Here is a 19,330-nt window from a genome sequence, read left to right as displayed (position 1 = left end):
CCTGCCGAGAATGCCACTGGGTTTGCGCCAGGACTGAGCTCAGGGCTGAGGAGAGCTCAGGTGCTCAGGAGTCACACCAGCTTCCGCCCTCGTCCAGGGGTCCAGCAGCCCCGCCGACATCCCTGGACGGCCCCCTGGCTGCAGTGTCCTCCTCCTCCTCCTCGTCGTCCTCCCCATCATGAACTTGCCCTGCTGCCTCTTGCCCTCCCTCCTGTCCTCAGGACGACCGTACTCACTGCCCTAATGGGGCACTTCAGTGTGAAAAGGGCCACAATGTGGGTTGGACCTGGCCAGGCAAAGCAGGACTTGTGGGCCACCCTGTCCTGTCACTTTATGGAGACCCAGAGCAGAGGACGTCATTTTCCCAACACCCCCATGGCCACGGGGAACAGGTGCACCTGATGCTAACCCCATCTCCACCACGGGGAGCCTTGGGCCTGACCAACATCTGTCCTGCCCTCCCCTCCCCCAAATAAGGTTTTCTTCATGTCCAGAAGCACAGGGGGGTCGAAGACAAGGGAGGATGTAAAGGACTCCGGAGGAAGGGAAAAGGTGACAGCCTGGGACCTGCCAGACGGTGCTCAGGTGCCACTCTGTCCCCTGGACAGTGTGGCCTCCAGCAAGATGGTTCTCTCAGCCTCATGTTCCCAGCTGCAGTGGGGACAACAGCGTGACCCCTCCTGCAGGGTGCTGCAAGGAATATGGGATCAGCAGTGACCCTGTGACCGGGAGGCAGGCGGGAGGTAGGTGGGAGGCAGGCGAGGTGCGAGGAGGGCCTGTGGCCATGCAAAGAGCCGGCTCCATCTGGTTTGTTTATTGATACAGGCCCAGGCCCAGCCCTGCTCCAGAAATGGCTGAGCTGGGGACAAATAAATAAAGGCCGCGGAGGTGTGGGGGGTGGAGGGGCCAGCGGAGGGGTTGGGGGGGGCCAGCGTAGGGTGTGCAGGACTCGCCTGCTCCCAGCAGGCATGGCAGGTCCTGGGTTGGATGCCACCTGCAGCCCCTCGTCCTTCTGCCCTCTCCTTCCTAAGTACGGTCCAGAGGCCTCGCTCTCCCCGGTTGGGGAGGTGAGGGAGGGTGGGCCGGTGTCCAGGGCTGGGCCTCAGCCTGGCACCTTTCCTGGGCAGGAGCCGGGTTCGCTGTGCGAGGACAGAGGAGCAGGGAGGCAGGCGCCCGAGCCAGCAGGCTTTATGCGCCACCACGTGCACCACTGCCCAGCCCCGCTCCCGCTGCCGTCTGCCCACTGCCCTTCCCCCCTGATCTGCACCCTGGGTGCTCAGGAGTCACACCAGCTTCCACCCTTGTCCAGGGGTCCAGCAGCCCCGCGGATATCCCTGGATGGCTCCCGGGCTGCAGTGTCCTCTTCCTCCTCCTCCTCGTCCTCCCCGTCAGTAAACTCGCCCTGGCTGAGGCCATAGGCCAGTGTGGTGTGTGCCAGGTCCACCTCGATGGGGAAGACGTCTGCATCCCGCAGCACGGAGTAGCAGTCGTTGTAGTACTTGGACATGGTGGACACGAAGCGCTGCAACTGGAACACGATGTCCTGGACTGGGGCAGGAGGGTGGGGGACAGGCCCGGTGGCTGTGTGCCTCGTGGAGACCCCTGAGCCTGCCCGGCCACCTCCTTCCCCTGGGCACTCAGCTGACCCCTCAGGCCCTGGGAAGGTGCAGAGGTGAGCACCGGGCAGCCCATGCGGCGGCCTCCCAGAGGACCCGGTGTCTTGGCCCCCAGTTCAGAGAGCAGAGGCTGCAGGGCATGGGGCCCCCTCCAGGGGCCCACCCAGACCAGGCTCGGGGAAGGTGGGCAGGCTACTGCCAGGGCCTGCCCCTGGGGCTCACTTAGGCACTTGACCTCTCTGGGCCTCGGATTTCCCGTCTCTACAATGGGGAGAAGCAGGCCGCTACCCTGTACAAGGGCTGTAAGAGAACAGCCCACCGCGGCCTGGCGCCTCTGTGCCCCTGTGCCCTCACCGTGCTTCTGATCCAGCAGCTCCATCTTCTCCAGCACGTCCTTGCGCATCTGGGAGAAGCGGGCGCGGGCCTCCTGGCGGCAGCGCAGGATCAGGCGATACTCATAGTTGCCTGTGCTCACTCGGTACAGGGGCTCCCCTAGGGCCTGGGGCGGGGAGCACGTTAGGGATCCTGGGTGCAGTGGGGCCTGCTGGGTCGGGGGTGGGGCGGGAGGGCTGCAGAGCTGACCCCCCAGCTCAGCCCCACAACACAAGGCACTTTTTAGAGCCACCACAATCCCTTGTTTGAGATGCCAGCACTCATTAGAAGCACATGGCAATAGCTTCGGAGGGAGAAAAACCCAGAAAAGACCCAAACCCGTCACATTAAACGAATGAAGACGGGTCCTAAGACTGACTCCAACAGCAAAGATATTGAATTGAGTAAATTAAAATGCCACTCATGAGTGAGGCTGGACAGCCTCCCTGCAGGGGCCTCACCAGCTTGGAGGTGGGCGAGGAGCAGGCCTGGGGAGTGGCCCCATGGCAAGCTGGCCGGCACTCTAAGGCCCAGAGGGACTGGGTGTGGATGGTCCCATGCTCCAGGAACAAGAGTCTGACCAAGCCCCCAGGACTTTCCTGGGATGGCCTGACCCACCTGATGCCCCTGGCAGATCCAGGACATTCTGGGGGCTCTGAGGCAGGTGGGAGAAGGTACATGCGCCCCAAGCCTTTCCAATACAAGGGCTGGGCCCCCTCACCCCTCGATACTCACGATGCAGCTGTATTCCTCGTCATCCATCTCCTTCACCTTCAGGCAGTACGACTGCGTGGGACAGGTGAGGCCAAGCAATCAAGAGCTGCAGCCTCCTGGACATCCGCCCCAACATTCCCAGCTCTGCCCATGTCACACCATGCCCCCAGGTGACCCAGGAAGCTGGCCCAGCCAAAGAACTGCAGTATGTCAGGCCTCCTGGCTCCTGCAGACCCCCGCTGGGATCAGCTGTGACCCATATGGGAGAGGCTGGTGGCAGGTGTGTAGGAGGCCTGGGGAGGCTGAGAGAGGCTGGACAAGGGCTCTCTCTTTGGAAGGGAGGGCAGGCCTGAGGGTTTGGGTGACTCAGAGTTGACCCAATTCAGGTCCCAAGGAATGCGTTGGGGGCTGGAAGCATGGTTCAGTGGTACAGCACCTGCTGGGCACCTGCAAGGCCCTGGGTAACAGCCCCAGGAATGAAGGGGAAAAAATACCCTGGGAAAAACGGTTCCCTCCAGAGATGGCACACAGGCCCAGCCTGGCTCTGGGAAGTCCCACAAACGGAGCTTGGCTTCCCAACTCGTGACCACAGAATTATTACCTAAAACCAACATTCCTTGGCACCAATTGAAACTACCTAGACCTAGACTGTTATGGTTTGGATGTGAAAAGCCCCCTAAAAGCTCATGTGTGAGACAATGCAAGACGGTGGGTTGAGAGGCCTTAACCCAGTCAGTGAATTCATCCCCTGATGGGATTAACTGAGAGGTGGAGGAGAGCAGGTAGGTGTGGCTGGAGGAGGGGATGCTGGGGGTGCGACTTTGGGGCAGACACTTTGGATCTGGCTAGTGGAGCCTCCCTCTGCTTCCTGATCACCCCCCTCAACCAAGCTCTTCCACCACAGGGTCCTGCCTCACCGTAAGCCCCGAGGAATGGCGCCTGCTGTCTACGGTCCAAGATCTCTGAAACCGTGAGCCCTAAAATAAACCTTTCCTCCTCTAAAATTGTTCTGGCTGGGTCTTTTGGTCGCAGTGGCAAAAAAGCTGACTAAAACACTCACTCACTGTTAAAATGTGATTTTAAAAAAATTAAAAGTCCCCCAGGGTCAGAGTGATGCGACCAGAGCTCCAGGACCAGCCCCAGGCCCAACGAGGCGCCTCTGCACTGCCGGCAGGCCTGCGCTGCTCCTGGATCTCCAGAGATTCTGGAATTTCCATGTCCCAGTCAGGTGTGACGAGGCTGTGCATAGCTGGATGACACAAGGCAGGGCAGGCCTCCAGCGGGGCTCACCTGCAGGCTACTCACCAGGTACTCGAACTTCACGTCCAGGTACTTCCTGATGGTGAGGCGAGTGTCTGGGATGGCCTTGTTGAGGTATGTGTTCAGGTCTGTCAGCATCTGGGGGTGGGGGGGACGTGCTTAGGCCTTCCCACAGGGGGTGGCCAGGGTGACAAAGAGTGGCACTGTGTCACCTGATTCAGGGGACACAGTCCACAGGCACTTCCCAATGGCCTTTCCCATCTCAAGGTTAGGACCAAGTCTAGGCCGTGATGAGCTGTGATCTGGTACAAGGCTGACCAGCCTCCAGGTCCCCACAGGCCTGAGCAGTGCGGCAGCCTGCTGAGGGCAGCCACGTAGGTGACCAGGGAGGACCCACACCCCAGCCCCTGGCTGCAGTGGAAGAGCCCTGCACGCCACGCTGTCCCCTCGTTGGCCTCACACGCTGGACGTACCGGCTTGATGGTCTTTAGCAGCCGAACGCCAAACTTCTCCATACTGCGGTGGGCGTCGGCAAACTTCACAAAAGCCTCGCTTGCTGCCGGCTGGGGCTCCCGCACCCCGATCACGGAGAACACGTCCCCAAAGGCTGCATGACAAGCATGACTTGAAGGCTGCCCCCACCTGACCCCCTGATGGAAAGCCAGGGTGTCACCAGGGGGCTGGCATGCTGGAAGACAAGTCTACGTGGGGTCTGCGCCCCGGGAGGGCATCTGCATCTCCAAGCAATGGCTCTGGAGGAACTGGGAGCACACAAACCGGGGAGCCGGACTGCGCGCCCCAACGGCGGGACCAGGGGAGAGCTGAGCCAGACTGAGGTGGTGGCACTGAGGGCACAGCACTGGCCTGGGAATCTGGGTTCTGATGTCAGGACCACCCAGTGGCCATTTCCTGCCTGGGCTTCACTTCCCCGCCTATAAATGGGGCTCACCATGGATGTCCCGCACAGTCTCACAGCCTTGTAAGAAATGGGACCACAAACGAGGGGAACACATGCATTCAAGCGGCAACGTAAGGAGTAGGGTGGGCCCTCAGGAGGCCAGTGGCCCAGAGTTTCCACTGGCCCCTCGCTGCCACCCCAGCTGGAGGCTGAGCTGTTTCTCCCCAGCATGGGTACAAGGCCCCGGGAGGAAGCTGGCCACTTTCTCACTGTTAGGGTTACTGAGCCCCGAGAGAGGCAGGGACTTGCCCGGGCCATGCAGCAGGCTCGGGGAGGCCATTACCCCGGTGGGTCTGTGAGAGTTCATAAAAAGCCCGAAGGAGATTCTTCGTGTGTTCCGTCATCCCTGGGGGAGAGATCCAAATGAGGAGGATGGGGACACATGTCACAGGCCACACAGGCCAGGGCACAGCCTCACCCCCCACCCCATTCAGGCCTTCACTGGTACTGGAGCCACTGGGTCTTCCCACAGCCCCACCAAGAGGCCCCTCATTCAGGGGACTGGGACTTTGTGTGATGCAGGACAACACGGCCTCTCAGGGGCTGCACCTTCGGGAGCACAGGGATTCTGGGGACTCATAAGTTTAGAGGTCCTAGAATTTCTCAGGTTGGCCTCCCTGCCTCCAAGGCCACTCTCTCTGGACAGGTTCCTAGGCAGAGCCAGGGCTGGGCGCTTCCTATCAAAGCCCCCCGCACCTTTATAAAGCTCAGCCGTCCGCTCCAGCTCCTCCAGCCTCTTCACCAGCCCATCTGTGGGGTTCAGAGAACAGCTGAGGTCAGGTCAGAGGTGAGGAGAGTGTCCTGAGGAGGCCAGGGCAGGGGTGGGGACGAGGGGCGGGCCCAAAAAACTGGCTTCTACACAAGATGGGGGCCCAGGCACCCTAGGGTCGGCAGTTCAAGAGTGATCTGTAAATGGCCTTGGCACCCAAATGAGAGGCAAGCAGGGGACTTGCTCTTGGGATGAGTCCCCACTCCAGCCACTGGGGCCAACCCAGGGGCACAGGTCCTTCCAAGACAAAGACAGGTCCTTCAGTGCAAAAACATTGGGCCCTCAAGATGAAGCCGGTGAGCAGCTCCCCGTGCTGTAGGAAGCAGGCTCTTGGTGAGCAGCCAGGCCCCTGGCCCTGCTGACACAGCCCAACCAGGCAGGGGACAGGCAGGGAGATCTCAACCGTTTCCCAGGCAGGCTGGGAGCGGTTGCTGCCATGGCAAAGCACGAGGCGGCTGACAGGACAGACAGGAGGGAGAGAAGTGGGGTCTAGGAAGGGCTGGCACTGGGTGTAGAACTTGGTGGCCCAGGTATTGGCTCGGCAGGCATCGGCCAAGCACCAGCCATGTGCTGCCACTGTGTCAGGCCCAGGGAATGACTAGGGTGAACATGATCCAAGACCTGCTCTAGGCTCCAAGAGCAGAGGCAGGGAGAAGTGGGGGCCCGCAGTCTCACATCAGGGCCGCCAAATGGGAGGACGCAGATGACCAGGGATAGGCGGGATTCCAGACTGGGGGGCGGGGGCAGTACAGGGAGCACATAAGGCCAGCCAAGGGCCAGCCTGAGGAGGAGCCAGGACTCCTCCAGCCAACAACTGCCACCCTCCCCAGGGCTCCCAGCAATCCCGGATAGGTCTCCACCTGGTGAGGACATAGGGCACACACACCTCTCCATGGGGAGCAACCGTAAGGGACATGCCTATGCTGGGGGCTTCTTTATGCAGCCACCTCCCAGGGCAGGGCCTGGCCTGTAACAGCATTTGTACCCACAGCACAGACCACTGGGCACCAGGCCTGCTGGAGGCTCCCCGGGAAGGTCTCAGTCCTCCTTAGTTTGAGCTGCTGGGACAGGAACTACTTCTCCCATTCTACTGAGAAAACCAAGGGACAGAGAGGTAAAGCAATTTGTCCCAAGTCACACAGCTGGGAAGGTCTAAATCGGGGTCTTCTTGCTCTCTAGTGTCCTATACTGACCAGGGTTAGGGTCTTCAGAGCAGGAAGAGGACGGGGGAAGGTGGCTGGGGAGTGGGCTGCTGGGGAGGAAGGGTACCCTAGAGGTCTTTGGGAGGCCCTGGCTCCCTGGGCCTGAGCACGTGGCCGGCAGGAGATAAGCCGTGTAGGCACCCGCTGTTGTTTGTAGCTGGGTCATGGGACATCATGACAGCTTTGATTTTAGAAACCCTATTTATGGCTAGGGAAATTGCAAGGTTTCGGGGGAAAAACACAACAACCAGTTCTAATTTCATCTCAACGCATGGTCGCTACGGGAACAGGATTTATAGGCACCAAGAGGCCAAAAATAGCAGCTACCACTTTTGTACCCCATTTGGAACAGGCTCAGGCCCCACCCCCACGGCCATAGCCAACAAAGCCCAGCGTGCCCAGCTGAGCCTACAGTTCCCAGGTCTCTCTCCCCGGCCATGGCACGGCGGTGCTATTTATGAGCCCAGCTGGCGATGGAGGGAGTGGCCACTGTCTCTCTGGCCTCCCCAGGACAGAAGGCGTGCATGTGCCCATGTGTATACACGCTGGCATGTGGCTGCTCCCCGCCCGGGTGGCCACCTCTACAGCCTGGACAGGGACCAGAAACAAGGGTAGCAGCGCCACCTCTTGGGGAAGGGAGGGGCTGATGAGGGCACTGGGAACCAGGATGCAGAGGGGGAGCCAGCTCTCAGGCTGGCCCTGGCTCTCAGCCCCCAGCCCCCAGCCCCCAGCCTGGGGAAGTGGAGGAGGCACCTACCCTGAGTCTGTCTCCTCCTCTGTGATATGAGGGGCCCTGGTGGTGAGGGTGGCCCAGGTGACAGCTGTGGGAGCTCTCTGGGAACCAGAAAGGCCTCCAGGGACACAAAGAGATGGTGACTATCAGTCCCTCAGGCAGAAGCAGGGCCCGGCCAGCAGGACCCATACCAGCCTGGCAGGCACCATGGTGCCCCAGCCCACGGGCCTGAGTGAGAGTCCTTGCGCCAGAGCTGGGTGGGACAAGGGGACTCACCATTGCACAGGATGGCCCGGCTCAGGCCCAGGGCATCAGCCGTCCCCGAACTCATGTTCTCCACCAGCCGGTGCTTGACCTTCTTCAACACTGGGGCCAGGAGAGGAAGGACCCAGTGAGTTGCTACTGAGCCCCAGGCCATCCCTGTCCTGGGTCCCCTCACAACTGGCTGAGAGCTGGACTGGGGCTCGGGCTGGGAGTCTAGGAAGCAGCAGTGTCCAGTGGGGAGGGCCTGCACTCTTCACCCCCACTTCAGGGGACTGGCAGGCTGGGGGAGGTAAACGTGGGGTGTGCGGCCCAGGGTCCGCCTCACGCCAGCTGCTGGCATCACTGAGGGCCCAGATGGCCCAGGCTCAACAACAGCCACCAGGCCAGTCAGGAGCCTGTCCCTCGCCCTCTTCGCTTTTCATCAGGACTTAGAGTGGCCCCTACGAGGGAAAGGGGAAGGGTCAGTGTCTGTGCTGGTTACATCAACGTTGTGGTGCCATTGGGACCACTGGCCTCAGCTCAGACTCAGTTATGGCTTCTGACCAGCTCAGTCCCTGGAGGGATCCTGGGACAGAACCCAGGAGTGCTAAGAAGGAAGCTCCAGGCTGATTTGATTTGCCCTTTGCCTTTTGCCCTGACCCAGGAGGTGGCATGGGTTGGTAGGTTCACCTGGATGTGCGCTCATGAAGGGGTCACTGAGCCTCCTCTGGGACTCGGCCTTTGTTCCCTAATGTGTGTGTGTGTGGCGGTGGGGGGGGCTGGTCCAGAAGACTTTGAAGCTGTTGTCCCACTGGTCCTTTATTTTATTTTGTGCCAGGAATCTAACCCGGGGTACTTTACCACTAGCCACATCCCCAGCACTTTTTTACTAAGTTGCTGAGGCTAGCCTCAAACTTGCAATCCTCCTGCTTCAGCCTTCTGAGGCACTGGAATTCCAGCGTGTGCCACGATGCCTGGCCCCTCTTATTCTTAAAGCTTCTACAGAACCAAAGCCCAGCCCTTCTGGCAGGAGGTACCCTGTCCCAGAGCAAGCTGTGGGAGAAGGGCTGGCCTATGACCTTCTACCCAGTGGCTAAGGTCTGTTCTAACCTTGCATCTTCCTGGGAGCAGAAGGCAGGGAGGGGGTCAGGGAGGAGGGGTGGGCAGGTGGACACGAGGCACTGGCCAAGGCTGGCTGCCTCCCTTTCTGGACTGCAGTAAATCCAAGCGGCCTACAGAGGACAACCCTAAGACAGCAAGCTCTCAGCGGGGGTAGCTAGGGGACAGGGTAAAACTGAGCAGTGAGACATGGGGACAGGTCAGCCACAGGGAGAGTACCCAGGTCCTGGCAGGCCTTTCAGACTGCCAGAGACCACAGCCACAGAGCTACTGATGACTTCATAAGAAGGATGGGAGCTCCTCTGTGTAGGGCTGGGGTTGGTGGGCAATGGCACCGCAGCTCTGGCCAGCTTACCAATGTCCAGGGACATGCCCTGCTTGGGGTCCGCCTGCAGCTTGTTGTAGTGGATGGTCACCTCCCCCTGCAAAAGCAGCACAGGCAGCATGTGACAAGGCTCTTGAGTCCCAGGTCCCTCCCTGAAGCCTTCTTTATTTGTGCCTAGTGCTAGGACACCTAGGAGAAGGGGCCAGAGACAGCCAAGCCCTGGGGCCCCGTCCATCAGGGGAGGTCAAAGAGAATCAGGGAGTCACAAGAGTTGTGTTCCAGTGCTGAGAGGGGAGGGCTTCTCCGCAGAGCTTGGACTCCTCCACGAAGCCCTCCCTGACCACAGGCCACAGTGGCCACTCGTCGTTATAATCCTAAGGCACGTGGACTTGGGACTAAATCCACCCGAATATAAAACAGAATTTAAAACTCCGTCCCCAGTGGGAATGGAAATGAGCCAACACAGCTGGAATCAGGAGCAGGTGAAACTGTGCCCTTAGGAGGCTGCGGGACGCTCTGCAGAACCAGCCCACGGAGCAGCTGGGGTAAAGGAGGCTGCCGTGGGGGGAGGCCGGGCCCAGGACCGGTTCACGCAGTTGAGCCAGTTTAGCAGGTCACTTCCTCCTCTGGACACCAGTGAAGTGTGGGGCAGTGACTCCTGCCTGGCACTCAAACTTGGGAGTTGGGGGAACCATGTTCAGGCCAAGGCTGCATAGGAACAGGAGGAGCCCCATCCTCACGGCAGCACAAGGGGCTGGGGAGACAGGCCTGCGAGGACAGGGTCCACGAACCCGGAGCGAGGAGCGGAGGAAGGGGCTGCTGGAGGGGCACATGGCTCCCACACTGGGTATGCATGGAAGGCCGCCTGCCACCTGTGGCCATCAGGTAACGCCTGTGACACAGCCGTGCAGTGGTGGCTATGGGCTCAGTGAACCTGGCTGCTGCCTTTAGCATCTGGAGCCCTGAGACCCAGTCCCTGGCTTGTTCCTTGGCTGAAGGGGTGCTAGGAGGCAGCCTCGCAGAACTGGAAGCCTGTCCCTGAGGTAGGGAGGCACATGGGGATGAGTTGGCCGCACAGGGCCTTGTGGGAGAAGCCACAAAAGAGGCTTCCGGGTGGAGCCAGAAAAGGGACGTTGGGAGGTGGGAGCAGCCCTGATCCCAGCGGGGGGTGGGAGTGCTGTGGGAGTGCTGGGCCTGGGGCAGGGCAGCCGCTAAACCACTGAGCCAGCCTCTTCCACAGTGGGCTGCGCCTGCCCCCAGGGCCTGCCAATCACCCTGCTCCCTGCCTCATGCTGCTTCCTTCACTGTACCAGTTTCTCAAGAGCCACCAGCAGCCAGATGTCTAGGAAGTGGCAGAAGGGCCTTGGGCTCACTTCCAAAGTGGCCAGGCTGCTGCCTGCTGCGCAGGGAGGAGGTCCCTGTAGAGACCAATATGGCCCCGCTAACATTAGTAGTATCTACTATCCAGGGAGGGTCCCCTTGGGCTTTCAGCTTCTGCTCCAGCCCTGACCAGGGACACCATGGTTTGCCCAAGTGCGTCAGAACCCCCAAGAGTGGTGCCCCACAGATGCCTTGTGGTCCTGGGGCTCTTTCACCAGGCCCAGCACAAGCACAACATTAGTATTTACTGAAGAAAGGAGGGAGAAACGGAGGGAGACCCGGGTGTACCCCTGACACTGTGATACCAGGAGGGGAGCGGCGGGCCCCCTGCAGTCTGCACGGAGGGCTCGGAAGCAGACCTGGCGGCTCCAGGCCCCACCGCAGCGGCCTTACCTTCACCTCCTGAATCATCTTAGCCACCTCCACCTTGGTTTTCCCCTTGATTGACCTGCCATTGACACCGGTGATCTCATCGCCAGCTGCCACCGTGCCATCGAGGGCCGCAGGTGTGTTGTCGAATACCTGAAGATGACAGGGGTGGGGGGGGACATATGATGGACTGAGGTGAAGCTGGGAGACGGTCATTCCCTCCACCCACACTGCCTGGTTCGGTCTCCAGCTCTGCCCTGTGGCTTCTTGTGTAAAGCAAGCAAGGGAGGGATGACCCCATGTTCCTGAAGAAGGACAGGACGTAAATCTGAACCGACGAGACATTCCTTTTCTAATGGCAAATACACCAACCATCACACATCCATGTGACATTGCTCCTCCAATGTCACCTCTTGACAGGTTTTACCAACAGTGCTGCTCCAAGCTGACTCAGCATCCCAAAGCGCCTCTTATCAATTCTACACCTCACTTTGGTCCCCAAAGAACAGTCCATGTTTGTCATGAACAGGGGCCCCAAATGCCTGTGAGCCCCTAATCCCAAGTGACCCCTTCAATAGGATCCAAGCCCACTGGCTGTGTGAGGCTGTGTGTGCTGCTGAAGATCAGAACTACAAGTGACACAGCAGGGAAAGTCGGCCACCTGGTGTACAGCAGACTGTACCAAGAAGCCACCAGGAGAGAGGCCCGCATCATCAGCAGTGGTTCTGATGTTGTATTCCTTCTGCCCTACCTGCAATTTCTAAATTCTCTACAAAAAGAAAAAGAATGCTTCACAACTTATTTATAATATTACAAGGAAAAATGAGATAATTAAGATGAACATTTCTGCTGCATCCCAGAATCACACTGAAAACAACAGTGAAAGACAGGTATGACAGGTACGACGAAACACTGCTCAAAGTAATAAAGACAAGTAATTGGAAGTGCACGTCTGGGCAGCCCGAGCATCCCTCAGATGACACCACCAACCTAAGCAATCCGCAGAGTCGGTGCGAACACTGTCAAAATCCCAAAGAGGTTTTTATTTTTTTCTAAACAGAAATAGAAAAATCCACCCTAAAATCCACCTGGAATCTCAAGGGACTCGCAAAGGCTAAAACAATCTTGAAAAAGAAAAACAAAGCTGGGAGACCCAGAGTTCTTGATTTCCCAAGTTTCTACAAAGCTACAGTAATTAAAACAGAATAGTACCGGCATAAAGGCAGATGGACAGACCAAAGGAACAGAACAGAGAGCTCAGAAATACACCCTTGTGTATATGGTCAAATGATTTTTGACAGGAGCCAAGAACATTCAATGGGGAAAGGAAAGTCTTTCAACAGTGGGTGCCGAGGGAAAGGGGATCCACATGCAAAGAATGAAGCCTGTCCGTGGCCTAAAATGATCTGGATCAGCAACCTAGATGTAAGACTAAGACTGTAAAACTGAGAGGAAAACAGAAGCTTCGGCCCAGGGATTTGGCAATGACTTCTTGAATATGACACCAAAGGCATGGGAAACAGAGAAAGAATACAAATGAACTTTGTGAAAAAAGTTTTTTAGTTGTAGATGGACACAATAACTTTATTTATTTTTATGTGGTGCTGAGGATCGAACCCAGTGCCTCACACATACTAGGCAAGTACTCCACTATTGAGCCACAACCACAGTCCAAAGATTTTTAAAATCTGTGAATCAAAATCCACTGTCAGCCAGGTGCAGTAGTGCACGCCTATAATCCCAGTGGTTTGGGAGGCTGAGGCAGGAGGATCTCAGGTTCAAAGCCAGTCTCAGCAACAGTAAGGCACTAAGCAAGGCACTGAGATCCTGTCTCTAAATAAAATACAAAATAGGGATGGGGATGTGGCTCAGCAGTTGAGTACCCCTGAGTTCAATCCCTGGTAGGGAAAAAAAAACAAAACACTATCAACAGAGTAAAAGTCAACCCACAGAATGGGAGAAAATGGCATTTGATAAGATATTAATATCCAAATATACAGAGAACTAACAACAAAGCCAACAACCCAACTCAAACATGGGCAAAGGACTGAACAGAGATTCTCCAAAGAGACATAAGTGGTCTGTAAATACAGCGGATGCTCAATCTCACTTATATACTGGTGAAATGAGAAGCAAGACCACCAGGAATCACCACCTCACACCCATCAGGAGGCTGGTGCAGACCACAGAGAAAATAACACACGCTGCGAGGATGCGAGAAACGACCTTGCGCGCTGTTGGTGGGAACGAATAGCCACACAGGCCTGTGGAGGGAAGCACAGCGCGTCCCAGGTGGACAGCAGAAGAACTGAGAGCAGGGTCTGGAGGAGAGCTCTGTGCAAGCTGGCTCAGAGCAGCCCGGCTCACAACAGCCACAAGGTGGAAGCAGCCCAGACGTCCACCAGGGGAGGACCGGCCAAGCAGCATGCAGTGGAACGTTCCTCAGCCATTGAGGGCAAGGACATCCTGACACATACCATGCCACGGAGGAACCTAGAGGACATTACAGTAAAACATTCCAGGAACAAAAAAACACCACCCACGATTTCACTTGCACGAGGGCCTGGAGCAGTCAGAACCAGAGGCAGAAAGTGGAATGGGGCTGCCGGGAACTGAGGGGGGTGGGTTGGGGAGCTTGTGTTTAATGGGTGTGGAGTTTCAATGTCATGAGATGAAGGGCTCTGGACAGTGCCAATGGCTGAACCACACTATGAAGATATTTAATACCAGTGAACTGTGCAGTTAAAAATGGTTAGGATAGGGGCTGGGGTGGTGGCTCAGTGGTAGAGCGCTTGCCTAGCATGTGCGAGGCACTGGGTTCGATTCTCAGCACCACATAAAAATAAATAAATAAAATAAAGATCCATCAACATCTAAAAAAATATTTTAAAAAAATGGTTAAGATAGTCAAACATGGTGGCACATGCCTATACTCCCAGCAGCTCGGGAGGCTAAGGCAGGAGGATCATAAGTTCAAGGCCAGCCTCAGCAATTCAGTGAGGCCCTCAGCAACTTATCGAGACCCTGTCTCAAGGATAAAAAATAAAAAGGGCTGGGGATGTGGTTAAGCACCCCTGGATTAAATCCCTGGTACCAAAAAAAAAAAAAAGAAAGAAAAAAAGCTTACGATGGTAAAGTTTATGTATTATGTTATGTACATTTACTACAATTAAAAAAACTGCAAAATGGAAGAGAGAGCAGAGACCATGGAGGGCAGAATGTCCTCTATTAGTAACACAAAAACTCTCATGAACAAGAGAGCAGTGCTCTGAGGAAGCCGTCCCCTGGGGAGCCAGCCCAGACAACAAAGAAGGCCCGTGCCAGCAGTGGTCCCCGTGACACCTCAGGACCCCAGGAATAAGGAGTTCCCAAAACCCCTGACAGAGCAATAACAGGCACATTAGAAATAAAGGGTCTCCAAAGAGAAAGACAGTACCTCGGAGGCCACACCATCAGACTTCTAGTCAAACAGGCTTCTGGCCTGACATTTATTCTTTTTTTAAAATATTTTTTTAAGTTACACGTTACACAATAACTTTATTTTGTTTATTAATTTTATGTGGTGCTGAGGGTAGAAACCAGTACCTCATGTGTGCGAGGCAAGTGCTCTGCCACTGAGCCACAACCCCAGCCCCTGACATTAATTCTTTTTAAAATTACTTTATTTTAAAAGCTAAAAAAAATTACTTTATTTTTTATTTATATATGACAGCAGAATTAATTCTTATTACACATATAAAGCACAATTTTTCATATCTCTGGTTGTATACAAAGTATATTCACACCAATTCATGACTTCATACATGTACTTTGGATAATAAGTCCCTCACGTTCCACCATCATTTCTGACCCCACGACCCCTCCCTTCCCCTCCCACCCCTGTGCCCTATCTAGAGCCTGTCTATTCCTCCCATGCTCCCTCCCTCTCCCTACCCCACTATGAGTCAGCCTCCTTCTATGAGAGAAGACATTTGGCATTTGGCCATTTGGGATTGGCTAACTTCACTTAGCATTCTGACATTTATTCTTGAGTCTGATAAGCCAAATGTCAACTGAAAAGAATATGGAAGTGACAATGTCAAAAAAAAGATGCCAGGGCATTCAAAGACAAAGATCGCAAAGCTGATCTTCCACACAACCTCTCTCAGAAAGCTATAGGCCAGTCTCCACCCAGACAGGGACCCTGGAGAAGAGGATTCCAAAAGAGGACAGGGAGGGAGAGGGCTCAGGGCACGGTGGGGAGATGGGGGCAGAGAACAGACTGCAGGAGGATGGGGAAGGTCTGAGTGGAAAGCGTACCGAGAAAACCAGGAGACTATCATGAAGAAAAGGAAAGAGAGAATGAGCTAAGAAGAGAAACAGGTTTCTTAAAAAGTTCAACACAGAGCCACAGGATGAAAGCTCAGGAAGCAGAGGGCTTGTCTTCTCTATTTCTTCAACCCCTGTAACTGCAACAGAGCTGCCAGGTATTCAGAAAAGATCTGCTGAGCAAAACATCTGTTGCACTTAGTGTCTTAGCCCAAAATGCCAAGATGGCCATGTGGGGAGAATGGAGCAGGAGGGAGCAGAGTGCACCAGCGAAGGCCACCGACCTTCACAGGTGAGATGAAAAGCAACAGGACAAGCACCCTGAGACACGTGCAGCCCTGTGTGAAGAAACAGCGACGGGGTGTGTGTGGGGGGGGTGTCAGTGAGCTGCAGCCACACACAGGCCTTTCAGTGCTCTTGACTTGTCAGAGGCAGGTCAGATGGTACTTTGATAAAAACAAAATTGAATTTTAGAGGAGACATTCTAATAGTTTATAATCCCAGTTCATATTACAAAACCCGCCACCAAGGTTCCAACAGATGGGGAGAGGGAGGTGACAGAGAGGCTGAACAGGCACACGGCAAGAAGACCAGGCCTGGAAGAAGCCTCTCTAGAGCCTCCTGAGTCAGAGGAGGCCAAGTTCACACCCTGGGCAGAGACATGACCAGAGGATCCTCCCAAAAGCCATGGTGCCCACGTCCCCCAATGGCTACTTGGCCAGGAGGGCTGGAACAGCTACAATCCAGACCTTCCAAGGCAATAGAAAAGTCACTGATTAACTGCCACATGGTAAGGAGACCTCCCAGCAGGATTGTCCCCACTCCTGTGTCACAGCTGATAGAAAATCATCAGGGCAGCTCCCTCAGCAGGGGCCACAAAGTTGTCCGTTATCACGGGCAGAGCAGCTAAGGAAATGTGATGCGGCCAGGAGCTGCCAGCTGCTGCTCAGGGAGGGCTTCTTCAGCACCAGTGTATTGTCATTCTGTTCAATTTTTATAAGAATTCAAAGATGCTTATGCCTATGTATTTCAAATCCTCACTTTCTGGGAGAGGAAACAGGCCCAGAGAGGTTAAAGAACTTGCTAGTAATCAGGGAAGCTACTATTTCACAGCCTTCCTACTTCACTTGGGCTAGCACCCGAGGCTGACAGCTCTGCTGATTCATCAAAGACATTTTCACTGAATGTCCACTGCATGCCAGGCACTGTACCTGGCATCAACACTGGTGAAAAAGCAGACTGCAACCCTGCCCTCATAATGCCGAAAGCCTGGCAGGGCAGCCAGCTGTAGAACAGGTAGCAAGGGAATGATTATAGATGGCGACAAGTGCCACGGGCAAAGAAGGAGTTCAAATGACAGAGAAAAACATGGGCAGCAGCTGGTCCGAAGGCCTTGCTGAGGTCATATCTCAAAAATGAGAAGGAACCAGGTTCTTCAGAGCAGCACGGTGAACCTGCCCCTGCCATACCCAGTAGGGAGATGACTCCCTCCATCTGGACCCTACCGCCACCTCCAAAGTGCCCGATACCTGGACAATGTACAGGCAGGGACAGTACTGGGCCCCTCCTCCAATGCTGATTCCGATCAGGTTTTGAGCATCCTTCTGCAGGGTCACCTTCCCAGGCACAGTAGGGATTCCACTAGAAAGAGAAGCAAATGAGGCTGAGCCTCCTGGAGGACGGAGCTGGAGGGGGAGGGCCCTCCAACAGCCCACGAGGCACCAAAGGCTGCGCAGCCTCTCCTCTCTTCCTTACTTGGCCAGAAACAGCAATTTGTGCTAGAACGTATGCTGCTCCTGGAGTCGTGCAGAGTGAAAAGAAACCCCAGCCCTGCCACTGCTCTGCCATGGGACTTGGTAAATCACCCTCTCTGCATCTCAATTTCCTCGTCCATAAAACGGGAATGAGTCTCCCTTATCAGAGTTCCCACAGAACGGGCATGGAAGGCACCAGGGCCAACCCAGCAGGACTGTCCCCACTCCTGTGTCACAACTGATAGAAAAATCACCACCTTCCTGCTCTTCCCTGACTTCAAACTTTCAAAAGATTTAGCCAGGCTCTGTCACCTTCGGAGAAACATGTGGAACATTATAACCACCTCTAGAGAGTCTTTCCCTGTTATTCAACTATTCTCCTGCCATTTCTCAATTCCTCTACTCAATTACCCCTCAGTATCACTATAAATTAGCAGCTATTTACATTTTATGGCAAAAAACATAAGTGTATTAACTTATTCATTCAAAAGACAATTGTTAACAAGCTATTAGTGTCCCAAACCTACTAAATGCTGAGAACACAGAAAGGCATTAGACCCAGTCCTTGTTCTGAGACTATATTCTAATGAGCAGATAACTCTAATTTTGCAACTCTGTCCTACTAATTATCTATGCTACAGCAAAACCTGGCTGCCTGGCCACCTCTGTGAAGCGTTCCCTGACCACCCTGCAGGCAGAGGCACTGCTCCACTTGCTCTGCTTTCCTTAGCACTGGCCGATGCTGTAGGTGTCCTGTGGCCTGCACAGTAGCCGTCCACAGCCCCCTGTGGAAGATGAGCTCCTGAAGGGTGGGGCCTGTTTCTGCTACAGTACACCCGACTCCCCCATTGAGAAGAACGGGTTTGTGGAGCTGGGAAGTTCAAGGAAATGGGTGTCACCTGAGCCCCAGAACTCCTAGGTCTTGTGGGGAACAAAGTACTCACAGTTTATCCTCCTCGATGTCATAATCCAAGTCTGCAAACATGGTTCCGAGAGTCGGGGTGGGCTGGCCAACGGCCCAGCTCGGCAGGGGAATGGGGAACTGGGTCAGGGAGAGAAAGGAGCAAAGGGCTCAGGGGACCGGAGCGCACGGAGGCCGGCCCCAGGCCCCCACACCCCATCAAGGACCCAGGACCTCCCCGGCCTCGGGCAGGGGGCGCGGCGTGCGGGGTGGGCGGCGGCTCTTACTAGGTACAGGGAGGGACTCCAGGCCAGGGCGGTGGGCTCGGATCCCAGAGCCCGCCCCACGGGTCTCCAGGCCCTTGGGGGCTGCCTCTGTCGCTCACGGGAGAGTCGGTCCCACAGCAGGGCCGGGGCCGGGCTGGCACCTGAACCCACCTGCCGTTCCACCTGGCGGCGGCCGCAACTGTCGCGTCACTTCCGGCGAGACACGGAAGTCCCGCCTTCTCCCGGGTCCGTGCCCCGGTGGCTGCCGGCCACCCTTCGCTTCCCGCTTCCCGGCTCTCAGGACCCGGGCAGAGAAAAGCTCTGGAGGGAGCTCGCCTCTGTTTGGAAAAGCGGAAACAACGGAGACGCCTTCACCGGCCGACAGCACCGGGCCCCGCCCCTCGCGCGGGCGCCGCCATCACCGGAGGGCAGGTCCTCCCGGCTTCCTCCGCGGCACGCTGGGGACCACGCCGGCCCTGGCGGTTGCCGTGGCAACGGAAGCATCCCTGGGCCGGAGTTACCTTCGGCCGAGTTCCGTGGACCACACACTCGGAGACCTTGCCTTTCACGTCGTCACCGTGTCGTCCTAGGAAAAGCCCATGACTTCTCGACTAGAATGACGGTGCCAGAGACGGAAGGGCCCCTGGAGGTCCCAGCCCAAGCCAGTTTGGCAGACAAGGAATCGAAGTGCCAGAGAAAGGAAATCATTTTGTCCAGAGCCACAAGGAGTTGGAGGAAGATCTAGATCCTGGCCGCGAGACCCCTGCCGCCGTTGGCGCCTCGGTTTCCCCCGCTCTTCCCTTCCTCCTTTACCGCTGCGCGCATCCCCAGCTCTTTTTATTTTTGAGACTAAGTTGCCCACGCTGGCCTCGAACTTGCCATCCTCCTGCCTCAGCCTCATGAGTAGCTGGATCACAGGCGTGTGCAGTGTGCGCAGGTGTCCAGTGCCCTTTGAACACTCACACTAAATCTGGATCCAGAAAAGGTGTATTCACCTCTGATAAGGACTGATTGGACTTGTCACTTTTTCTTTATGAGCCT

At 56.0% G+C, this 19,330-nt stretch overlaps 1 protein-coding gene across 3 annotated transcripts; it reads right to left on the bottom strand.

Moving 5' to 3' along the window:
* Nucleotides 1-799: 799 nt before the first annotated feature.
* On the bottom strand, nucleotides 800-18,488 carry Pick1 (protein interacting with PRKCA 1). 3 transcript variants are annotated; one of them, XM_076853311.2, is made up of 13 exons: nucleotides 18,311-18,488; nucleotides 18,067-18,164; nucleotides 16,898-17,009; nucleotides 11,085-11,213; nucleotides 9,342-9,408; nucleotides 7,901-7,990; nucleotides 5,617-5,670; nucleotides 5,204-5,266; nucleotides 4,436-4,569; nucleotides 4,008-4,100; nucleotides 2,724-2,774; nucleotides 1,971-2,115; nucleotides 800-1,548 (listed from the first exon to the last, which is right to left on the bottom strand). In XM_076853311.2, the coding sequence occupies exons 2-13, from the start codon at nucleotides 18,105-18,107 to the stop codon at nucleotides 1,277-1,279; spliced, it is 1,251 nt and encodes a 416-aa protein (XP_076709426.1). In that variant the 5' UTR covers nucleotides 18,108-18,164; nucleotides 18,311-18,488; the 3' UTR covers nucleotides 800-1,276. The 3 variants fall into 3 exon arrangements, with proteins under 3 accessions (XP_076709426.1, XP_076709427.1, XP_076709428.1); XM_076853312.2 differs by having other exon boundaries at nucleotides 18,461-18,488; XM_076853313.2 differs by having other exon boundaries at nucleotides 1,290-1,543.
* Between the last annotated feature and the right edge of the window lie 842 nt (nucleotides 18,489-19,330).

This window comes from Callospermophilus lateralis, chromosome 4, assembly GCF_048772815.1.
Source record: "Callospermophilus lateralis isolate mCalLat2 chromosome 4, mCalLat2.hap1, whole genome shotgun sequence".
NCBI lineage: Eukaryota > Metazoa > Chordata > Mammalia > Rodentia > Sciuridae > Callospermophilus > Callospermophilus lateralis.
The sequence above is the reverse complement of the archived record's forward strand: the minus strand, read 5'-3'. Positions and strand labels throughout refer to the sequence as shown.